Source organism: Salmo salar, chromosome ssa17 (genome assembly GCF_905237065.1).
Source record: "Salmo salar chromosome ssa17, Ssal_v3.1, whole genome shotgun sequence".
Classification (NCBI taxonomy): domain Eukaryota; kingdom Metazoa; phylum Chordata; class Actinopteri; order Salmoniformes; family Salmonidae; genus Salmo; species Salmo salar.
Genome location: NC_059458.1, coordinates 24,677,241 through 24,689,072, shown reverse-complemented (window position 1 = coordinate 24,689,072; position 11,832 = coordinate 24,677,241). Strand labels below are relative to the sequence as shown.

Here is an 11,832-nt window from a genome sequence, read left to right as displayed (position 1 = left end):
CATTTTTAAACGTGACTACTGCCCTGCCCGGCGGCATATTTAAACGTGACTACTGCCCTGCCCGACGGCATATTTAAACATGACTACTGCCCTGCCCGACGGCGTATTTAAACATGACTACTGCCCTGCCTGGCGGCATATTTAAACGTGTCTACTGCCCGACGGCATTTTTAAACGTGACTACTGCCCTGCCCGACGGCATATTTAAACGTGACTACTGCCCTGCCCGGAAGCATATTTAAACGTGTCTACTGCCCGGCGGCATATTTAAACGTGACTACTGCCCTGCCCGACGGCATTTTTAAACGTGACTACTGCCCTGCCCGACGGCATATTTAAACATGACTACTGCCCTGCCCGACGGCGTATTTAAACATGACTACTGCCCTGCCTGGCGGCATATTTAAACGTGTCTACTGCCCGACGGCATTTTTAAACGTGACTACTGCCCTGCCCGACGGCATATTTAAACGTGACTACTGCCCTGCCCGGAAGCATATTTAAACGTGTCTACTGCCCGACGGCATTTTTAAACGTGACTACTGCCCTGCCTGGCGGCATATTTAAACGTGTCTACTGCCCGGCGGCATATTTAAACGAGACTACTGCCCTGCCCGACGGCATATTTAAACGTGACTACTACCCTGCCCGATGGCATATTTAAACGAGACTACTGCACTGCCCGACGGCATATTTAAACGAGACCACTGCCCTGCCCGACAGCATATTTAAACGTGACTACTGCCCTGCCCGACGGCATATTTAAACGTGACTACTGCCCTGCCCGACGGCATTTTTAAACGTGACTACTGCCCTGCCCGGCGGCATATTTAAACGTGACTACTGCCCTGCCCGACGGCATATTTAAACATGACTACTGCCCTGCCCGACGGCGTATTTAAACATGACTACTGCCCTGCCTGGCGGCATATTTAAACGTGTCTACTGCCCGACGGCATTTTTAAACGTGACTACTGCCCTGCCCGACGGCATATTTAAACGTGACTACTGCCCTGCCCGGAAGCATATTTAAACGTGTCTACTGCCCGACGGCATTTTTAAACGTGACTACTGCCCTGCCTGGCGGCATATTTAAACGTGTCTACTGCCCGGCGGCATATTTAAACGTGACTACTGCCCTGCCCGACGGCATATTTAAACGTGACTACTGCCCTGCCCGGAAGCATATTTAAACGTGTCTACTGCCCGACGGCATTTTTAAACGTGACTACTGCCCTGCCTGGCGGCATATTTAAACGTGTCTACTGCCCTGCCCGGCGGCATATTTAAACGTGACTACTACCCTGCCCGACGGCATATTTAAACATGACTACTGCCCTGCCTGGCGGCATATTTAAACGTGTCTACTGCCCTGCCCGGCGGCATATTTAAACGTGACTACTACCCTGCCCGACGGCGTATTTAAATGTGACTACTGCCCGACGGCGTATTTAAACGTGACTACTGCCCTGCCCGACGGCAGTTGTCACGTTTAAATATGCCGTCCGGCAGGGCAGCAGTCTTTCCTGTGGCTCAGTTGGTAGAGCATGGTGTTTGCAACGCCAGGGTAATGGGTTCGATTCCCACGGGGGGCCAGTACAAAAAATAAATAAATAAAATGCATGCACTCAGTACTGTAAGTCGCGCTGGATAAGAGCGTCTGCTAAATGTCTAAAATCGAAAAAATATCTAAACGTGTCTACTACCCTGCCTGGCGGCATATCTAAACGTGTCTACTGCCTGGCGGCATATTTAAACGTGTCTACTGCCCTGCCTGGCGGCATATTTAAACGTGTCTACTGCCTGGTGGCATATTTAAACGAGACTACTGCCCTGCCTGGCGGCATATTTAAACGTGTCCACTGCCTGGTGGCATATTTGTAGTAATGCTAGTGGAGATAGCACGCTGCACAGCCACAAGCACACGTAGATTCACAGTCCAAGGCCATCATGTAAATGTTACTCAGACGGAGCGCACTACAAACCCCACTTAGATTACAGTGTCCTCAATCCCTTTTTAATTTCTGCCTTGCGGGCTCAGTCTCCTTGAGACGGGAGCTCTGAATCAAGAAATATAAACACTGTTTATGAGGGCTTCATGAATTACCATTAGTAAGCTCCTTTTTCATTGTGATTTGGTCAATCCTATGAATGCATTCATCAATGCATTAACCCAAACGAGAGACTACAGAGGTTGTGTGTTTGGGGCAATGTAGTTATTACCTACATCACTTGGGTTGTTTACTAGCAAATCGAAGGCCATTTTGTATGTGATGTCAATGTGAATCTGCAGTATATCCATGAACACAGACTGTCTGATTGTAAACCCAACAAAAAATCTAACCGCAATAAAAAATGGTTTCACCATCATGACCATCATGATCCATGTCAATATTTAGGGCCAGAACTGTACCCATTACATCATCTCTGAACTACACCATTTTCCAGCAGCTAGGCCTTGGGGGTTATCTGGACAGGGCCATGGACTTCCCTAGTATTTCAGAACCATGGACAAAGCATTACATTTTAACTTAGACTAGAGAAAGCCATTTTAAGTCAGCAAGCTATTTAAAGTATTTGAAGGGTTCGATCACAGCTCATTAATTGATATGTCACCCAATTTCCATTTGTCTTCTGATCCTATGTTTAGGTCTTGGCTCACAAATTATTTTTTTTGGGGGGGGTTCCTTTAGTGGCACAGCGGTCTAAGGCATTGCAGTGCTAGAGGCGTCACTACAGACCCAGGTTTGATCCCGGGCTGTATCACAACCCGGCTGTGATCGGGAATCCCATAGGGCAGCGCACAATTGGCCCAGCGTCGTCCGGGTTAGGGGAAAATTTGGCCAAGGTAGGCCGTCATTGTAAATAAGGATTTGTTCTTAACTGACCTGCCTAGTTAAATAAAGGTTAAATAAATAATCTGACAGTACAAATAGACTGGCAGTGTAGTGGACAATGTCTGACAGGACAGAGAGACTGCATTCTAGTGGACAATGGAAGCACTTGCATGACCATAATGTTCAGTATAAGCAGACTACTGCATTGCATCACACACACAACCACCCATTCACACCTATAGCCACAGTCCACACATTGGGCCAAACCCGTCCACACACACACACACACACACAGTAGAGGTGTACACTAGAGACAGTAGGGACTTATATGAGACAGAACCCAAAGGCAGTTTACTTTGTCAACACTTAAAATGAAATATATTTTTTACAAAACAGAAAAGAAAAAGAACAACATTTCATACCGAAGAGCTGCTTGTCATTTGCAGAGGGAACTTTACACAGGACTTTAAATGGTAACACTTTACTCCAGGCAGAGAGACATAACCCCTACATAACACAGTCAGAAGCATGACAAAGCATTTTTCTTTTTTTATGCTACGACAGTTCAAGACGGGCACTACGTCCTTTTTACGACAGTGCTCATAAGGCGCTATGTCATGTCACCGCAAGTAAAGTGTTAAAGAGTTTGTCACAATGAGCTCTTTTAGTATTATTATTATACACACACTGGCTCTTGGTATCACTCATATGACTTACGAACCATTGAAACATTTACACACCATAAAAATGCATCTCCTTCCATTGAACTTAAAACAGTAATACTCTTTTAAGACGACACAGTTCTGAAATGGCGGACCTATAGGATTGGACGTCCCACTCCGTATCCCCTCCCCCTCCCATTCCCACAACATATCAAATAGGGACAATTTACATACACGGCCCACTATTATGGGCCTGCAGGACTGGGGGGTGTGCATAGGAGTCAGAGTCTTCTGCCCCAGCCGCATGCAGGGTGACCGTGTTGGATTATGTTGTTTTCGTCCCTCCTCCTGTCCGTCCATCCAGATAAGAGGGATGCCCTCTGGCTTGGACACCCGTGCTTTGGCGATGACCAAGCACACGCTCTGACCGAGGAGAATCATCGCTTTACAGAGAGAAAGAGAGAGAGAAAGAGAGAGAAAGAAACAGAGGGGGGACAGAGAGCACCTGTTCTCTCCATTGTGCAAACTGAGATGTAAACAAACAGGGTATGTAGGGAATGAAGAGAGTTCAGGGGGGGTGCTCCTTCAACGATTTGATTGACAGATACAGGGACCTATGAAATAAATAAGAGGAAAGGGATGGGGAGGAGTGTTCACTGTGCTTTTCTATCCGCCCAATAGGACGTGGCGTCACTGCGGCAGCGGCGACTGTGCGAGAGGGACCTCCGCTGTCTCTGAGGGGCGGAGCACGAAGAGTATGAGGCGGCCAATAGGAGTAAGGGGTCAGGGGGTCACACGGCAAGCCTCCGACTGATGACAATAGGAAATGCCTTATACAAGGTAAACAGCAACATACACCTATCACGGTGTGTCACGTCTGTCCTCCTCACTATCTCACCTCAGACAGCTGTCGCTGTAACCATACAAAAACAAATAAGGTAGAAAATGTCCCCCTCCCTCTCATTCAACTCTAAGAACAGGACCATATTCAATATTTTTCTATTATATATATATATGTGTGTGTGTGTGTGTGCCTTTGAGGCAGTCAGTAAGGAGTGGAGAGGAAGACGACAGAAGTCACTGTTTTTCTTCAGGAGGACTGACTGAGGTCTCAGAGGCGGTATCAGTCCTTTTTCATTCATTTCTTCCTTCATCCACATGGTTTCCACAGAGATGTTCCACAGAGATGTTCCACAGAGATGCATTGTAAAAGAAAACCGGGGTTTATTGGGGAATGGGGGACGACAGTCAGAGTTTGGTGTTGGTTGGTCTGGGTTCAGGGGTTAATAAACCCAGGACACAGGAACCCACTGAGCGGTGGTACACACCAGGTTCACAGCCTCCTCCAGCAGACGGATGGTGTCGTCGATCTCGTTGTTGATGACGGTCTGGTCGAAGTAATGGGCGTAGGTCTTCTGGAGGCCCTCCGACTCCTTCTGCAGCCGCTGGAGCGAGTCATCCTAAAGGGAGGAGGAGGAGGAGAGGGAAGAAAGAGTCAGAATAACAGCTGGAGGGAGTCATCCTAAAGGGAGGAGGAGGAGGAGGAGGAAGAAAATAACCTCGTTCCAGGCATTGTGGGAAGGGTCGAGTCACACAATGGAAAGAAAGATGAAATGGGACTCTGGGAGGATCTTAGTATACTCAAAAACAAACCCTTTATACACAAACACAACACACACACACACACACACCTATAAAAGGAGGTTTATGAGCTAAACTACTTGTACATATCCAGTACTTACAGGCAGTTTCCTGCACCACTTGGGAAGCTTGGGTGCAAGGAGAAAGGCATGCCAAAGAAAAATCAACAGGAATGCAGACAGGACACATGCAGTGGGATGGACTTTCACCACAGCAAAATGACAGAGACACAACCTAAAACATGACGGACACAGTAGCAGTGTGTGTTGGCCCTAACCTCGTTCATTCCAGGGGTGATGGTGGGAGCTGCGATGAACACAACGTAAGGGGCAAACTCAGCCGTCCTCAACACCTTGAGTGCCTGAAGAGAAACAAGAGATGACTGACAGAAAACTGACTAGTGAGCTACATTTAAAAACTCCACAGTATTAATAAACAGGAAGTGTATATTCAACTGGCAGAACAAAAACTGAAGAAATGAATGAAGGTTAGGTTTAAGAGAGAGGGTTAGGTTAGAGTTAATGTTTGAGTTAAGGTCAGGTATATTAAGGTTAAGAGTTAAGGAAAAGGCATAAAAGTCACATTAGATCAGCGTTCTGCCATCACTGATTTTCTGCCGGTGGAATATATACTGCTTAATAAATACTGGACACACACACACAGACCACCCCCACCTCACACACAGACAACCCCACCCTCCCCACACACAGACAACAGCACCTCACACACAGACAACCCAACCCCACACACAGACAAATAACCTCACCCCACACAGAGACAGCCCCACCCACCCCCACCTCACAGACAAACAACCTCACCCCACACACAGACAGCCCCACCCATCCCCACCCCACACACAGACAGCCCCACCCATCCCCACCCCACACACAGACAGCCCCACCCATCCCCACCCCACACACAGACAACCCCACCCATCCCCACCCCACACACAGACAGCCCCATCCATCCCCACCCCACACACAGACAGCCCCACCCATCCCCACCCCACACACAGACAGCCCCACCCATCCCCACCCCACACACAGACAGCCCCACCCATCCCCACCTCACACACAGACAGCCCCACCCATCCCCACCCCACACACAGACAGCCCCACCCATCCCCACCCCACACACAGACAGCCCCACCCATCCCCACCCCACACACAGACAACCCCACCCATCCCCACCCCACACACAGACAACCCCACCCATCCCCACCCCACACACAGACAGCCCCACCCATCCCCACCCCACACACAGACAACCCCACCCATCCCCACCTCACACAGACACCTACCTGTGGTTCCACGTCCAGTATGGATATCATACCCTGCTGGTGGATCTGGCGGATGGTCTCTAGCCGCGTGCCGTACATGGCATCCTCGTGACTACCGTACTCCAGGTAGTCATTGTTACTGATGTCCTGCATCATCTGGTCATGTGTCACAAAGTAGTAGTTCTTCCCATTCTCCTCGTCCTTCTTTGGAGGTCTGGTTGTGTCTGTGGGGAGGGAGAGAGAGAGGGGGAAAGGGAGGGAGATGGAGGGACAGAGCAGAGGAGAGGGAAAGGGTAAGTGGTAGTGGTAGTAGTGGTGGTAGTGGTGGTAGTAGTGGTAGTAGTGGTGGTAGTGGTGGTAGTGGTGGTGGTGGTAGTAGTGGTAGTAGTGGTGGTGGTAGTAGTGGTAGTAGTAGTGGTAGTGGTAGTAGTGGTAGTGGTAGTAGTGGTGGTAGTGGTAATAGTGGTGGTAGTGGTGGTGGTAGTAGTGGTAGTAGTGGTAGTAGTAGTGGTAGTGGTAGTAGTGGTGGTGGTAGTGGTGGTAGTGGTAATAGTGGTGGTAGTGGTGGTGGTAGTAGTGGTAGTAGTGGTAGTAGTGGTAGTAGTAGTGGTAGTGGTAGTAGTGGTGGTGGTAGTGGTGGTAGTGGTAATAGTGGTGGTAGTGGTGGTGGTAGTAGTGGTAGTAGTGGTAGTAGTAGTGGTAGTAGTAGTGGTAGTGGTGGTGGTAGTGGTGGTGGTGGTGGTGGTGGTAGTAGTGGTGGTAGTGGTGGTAGTAGTGGTGGTGGTAGTGGTGGTGGTAGGTCTCTTACGAGGAATGGGGTAGGCAAATCGGTCTGGGTGCTTAGTGATGAGCGTGTTCTTGATGTGCCTCCTGCCAACTCCATGGGCCCCTGGGGAGAGAGACACACATAAGACAATGAGACAATGAGACAGAGACGTTAGATAATGTGTTATCAACTGTTTCCCTTTAGTTAACACTACCTAAGAACCATCTGTCTAACGTACCCAACAAAACAAGCGTTTTCCTCTTGAACGCAGGCAGTTTGACCACCTCTTCATACGTGACCAGGTCTAGTTGGTCAAACACTGAAACAGAGAAGGTGAAAGGCATTAGAGATGTTCTCTGAGAGCCGTAGGAATAATGGAACACAGACACAATGGAAGGGGGTCATCTGTAGTGCACAGCACAGGAAGGTGAATCAAATGAATAGCTTAAATAAAAAATGGATAAATCACTGAAATAAGTTTACTGATAACTGGGTGAAAAAGATTGTGGTTTGTTTTTGCCATCTAAAGAGCCTACGTGTGATTGGAATTATGTTACATCACAAGTTCAATATTTCAGGTCTGTGACAGACGGACAAACAAGGACACATAAAACCCAAAACGAGGAAGAACAAATGAAACAGCGAGATAGAAGTTTACTGACGTCAAACAAGGAAAAGAGAGTGAATAAAGTAGAGGACAGAGGGAGAGAAAGGGAGGAGGGCATCAGTCAGAGTTACTTACATGCAGCCAAGCCATTGGGTAAGAGACGCATAGAAGATGGACAGAACAGAGGGAAGGAGGGAGGGGAGGGTTAATAGAAGAAAACGTAAAATAAAAACATTACAGTACATAGCTTGGACTCGGAGGCCAGGTTGTTAATGGCAGGAGCGTTAGACATGTAACATTCAGTCAACATTGAGACAACGTTTAGAGAGGAGCTCTTTGAGGGAGGAAAGGGGCCGGTTCTGGGGAAAGAACATGCAGCATTATTCAGATTCATTTGGAAACCATTCCAGACAGTACAGTAGTAAGCTAAGCATTTAGCTCTACAGACCAGGAATGTCTTTACTATACAATAACAGAATACTACATTCAGAATTGAGAGTATATTTTGGCCAGTGAATAAAGCTGCAAGAGAATATCTGGGATATAACAACTGAATATATCATACAATATAAAATACAACGGAAACATCTGGAACACTTGGAATATCTTATAGCCAACATGTCATGCAAAACACTTTTACACACACACAACACACACACACACACACGTAGTTCAACAGAATAAAGAATTGGTTTCTGATTGTATAATTAAAACACGCTGTGTGTGTGTGTGTGTGTGTGTGTGTGTGTGTGTGTGTACCTGCGTTGTGCTTGGCCAGGTACTTGTCTTTGTACTGTTTCTTCTTCTTGCCAAACCAGGTACAGCTGGCCTGCTGCTCCTGCTTGGTCTTCTCCATGGCTAAACACGCCACACGCCTGGGGGGAGGGGGGGGGGGGGTGTAAGGAAATAAAGATATTTTAATTCTGTGGTAACGGCCCTCAAAACCAAAGACCAGAGATTAAGTCAAATTTCTGCTTAACATTTGGGAAAAGTGCTGCATATTTTTCTATGAGGATTTTTTGTAATTCTTGCATTGTAATTTCAATCCACTTCCTGAATTGGAACGGAAGCACCAACCCTGCTGGGTTTTACAGTATGGCTTCCATGGGTTCTGTCCTCACCACTCCTGTAGTTCTGGTGACGGTATGAGCCCTGCGGTTCCGTTCTTAGTGTTCTCCAGCTTGCCCTGCCACCAGTTGTGGTCGTCCTTACTGATGATCTGGATGATGTCACCCACCCTGAAGCGGATCCCGGCCTCCTTACAGGGAATGAGGTCATCCTTGGCGGGGTCGTACTCAAACTGGGCACGCACGTAGATCTGAGGGAGGAAACCGAGGAATGTGATTGGTCAGGCCCGCTGATCTGGGAGGGAATAGGGGGACTGACTGATCAAGCTGGAGGTATGGAGGAAAGAGGTGATTTTGATTGGTCAAGCTCCTGACGAGAGCTGTACGGGACACTGATTGGTCGAAATTGCCACAATCGACACAGTAAACAAGAAGCAAAGAGGTGGAGGAGGGAAGAAGAAGAGTCGGGAGAAAAAGAGAAAGCAAATAAGGCAACATCAAAGAAAGCTTTACCATTTTAATCGTTCTGGTTGCCCCCGATTGGCTACATCTTACGCACAAACGACCAACCATTTTAATGGAGGGGGAGGGGGATTATGGACGCCAGCTAATGTTGGATCTACAAGAGCTACGATGAGGGACATACTGCATGGGATCTACTGCTACTTGGATCCACTGAGAGATCTTACCTTGACGGACATTTTGTCCTTGATGGCAGGTCTGGAGATCTAGGGGGTTGAGAGCATCACACACACATCATGCAGTAGAAAACATACGGGACATCGACAAAGGAGGTGAGAGAGTGAGGAGGACAGGTTACGACAGGGAGACAGTGTAACGACAGGGAGACAGTGTAACGACAGGGAGACAGGTTACGACAGGGAGACAGGTTACGACAGGGAGACAGGTTACGACAGGGAGACAGTGTAACGACAGGGAGACAGTGTAACGACAGGGAGACAGTGTAACGACAGGGAGACAGTGTAACGACAGGGAGACAGTGTAACGACAGGGAGACAGTGTAACGACAGGGAGACAGTGTAACGACAGGGAGACAGTGTAACGACAGGGAGACAGTGTAACGACAGGGATACAGGTTACGTCAGGGAGAATTTGAAATGAGGGCCTTTATTTTTCCACAGTCATGGATATCATATGAAGGAAGTTGGAGGTATTTTTGTGAGCCAATGCTAACTAGCGTTAGCGCAATGACTGGAAGTCTACAGTCATTGCGCTAACACTAGTTAGCAACTTCCTTCAAACTGCACGCAGACACATAAAAATGGTCTCCACGAGTTCCACTGACTCTGGGGAAGTAGATAAAGGGCTTCATTGTCAAAATCACGAAGTATCCCTTTAATACATGCAGGGGTTATTTAAGATGACATGGATCCAAATGATGTTTGACACATACACAGATTTATACACACGCAGAGACATAAACACACACACACACACACACACACATGCGTACAGACGCACACACACAGACATATACACACGCATAGACATAAACACACACACAGACATACGTACACACACACACACACACACACACACACACACACACACACACACACACACACACACACACAGAGACATACGTACACACACACAGACACGCACACACACACACAGACGCACGCACAGACGTACACGCACGCACACACACACACAGACACGCACCCAGACGCGCGCGCACACACACACAGACGCACACAGATGCACACGCACGCACAGACGTACACGCACAGACGCACAGACAGACGTGCACGCACACACGCACACAGACAGACGTGCACGCACACACGCACACAGACAGACGTGCACGCACACACGCACACAGACAGACGTGCACGCACACACGCACACAGACAGACGTGCACGCACGCACACAGACAGACGTGCACGCACGCACACACGCACACAGACAGACGTGCACGCACACACGCACACAGACAGACGTGCACGCACACACGCACACAGACAGACGTCCAGACAGACAGACGTCCAGACGTCCAGACAGACAGACGTCCAGACAGACGTCGTCCAGACAGACGTCCAGACAGACGTCCAGACAGACGTCCAGACAGACGTCCAGACAGACGTCCAGACAGACGTCCAGACAGACACACACACAGAGACACACACAGAGACACACACAGAGACACACACAGAGACACACACAGAGACACACACACACACAGACACACAGACAGACGTACACACACAGACAGACGTACACACACAGACACACAGACAGACGTACACACACAGACAGACGTACACACACACACACACAGACAGACGTACACACACACAGACAGACGTACACACACACAGACAGACGTACACACACACAGACAGACGTACACACACACAGACAGACGTACACACACACACACACACAGACGTACACACTAGAGGTCGACCGATTATGATTTTTCACCGCCGATACCGATTATTGGAGGACCCCAAAAAAACTGCCGATACCGATTAATCGGCCGATTTAAAAAAAATATGTTTGTAATAATGACAATTACAACAATACTGAATGAACACTTATTTTAACTTAATATAATACATCAATAAAATCTATTTAGCCTCAAATAAATAATGAAACATGTTCAATTTGGTTTAAATAATGCAAAAACAAAGTGTTGGAGAAGAAAGTAAAAGTGCAATATGTGCCATGAAAGAAAGCTAACTTTAAGTTCCTTGCTCGGAACATATGTTAAAAGGAACCACCAGCTTTCATGAGTCTTCAATATTCCCAGGTAAGAAGTTTTAGGTTGTAATTATTATAGGAATTATAGGACTATTTCTCTCTATACGATTTGTATTTCATATACCTTTGACTATTGGATGTTCTTATAGACACTTAGTATTGCCAGTGTAACAGTATAGCTTCCATCCCTCTCCTCGCTCCTACCTGGGCTCGAACCAGGAACACATCGACAACAGCCACCCTCG

The 11,832-nt window shown here is 47.8% G+C and overlaps 1 protein-coding gene across 19 annotated transcripts in view; it reads right to left on the bottom strand.

Moving 5' to 3' along the window:
- Positions 1–3,187: 3,187 nt before the first annotated feature.
- Positions 3,188–11,832, bottom strand: part of LOC106575631 (peripheral plasma membrane protein CASK) — a 41,539-nt gene continuing 32,894 nt past the window's right edge. For 8 of the 19 annotated variants that reach the window (XM_045699153.1, XM_045699162.1, XM_045699158.1 and 5 more), the window contains 8 exons: positions 9,549–9,587; positions 8,914–9,110; positions 8,552–8,667; positions 7,424–7,504; positions 7,228–7,308; positions 6,441–6,643; positions 5,418–5,522; positions 3,188–4,959 (listed from right to left, as the gene is read on the bottom strand). In XM_045699153.1, the coding sequence (XP_045555109.1) occupies positions 4,783–4,959; positions 5,418–5,522; positions 6,441–6,643; positions 7,228–7,308; positions 7,424–7,504; positions 8,552–8,667; positions 8,914–9,110; positions 9,549–9,587 (999 nt within the window). In that variant the 3' untranslated portion in view covers positions 3,188–4,782. The remainder of the gene's footprint in view (positions 4,960–5,417; positions 5,523–6,440; positions 6,644–7,227; positions 7,309–7,423; positions 7,505–8,551; positions 8,668–8,913; positions 9,111–9,548; positions 9,588–11,832) is intronic. The other 11 variants (XM_045699167.1, XM_045699170.1, XM_045699172.1 and 8 more) reach the window with 7 other exon arrangements.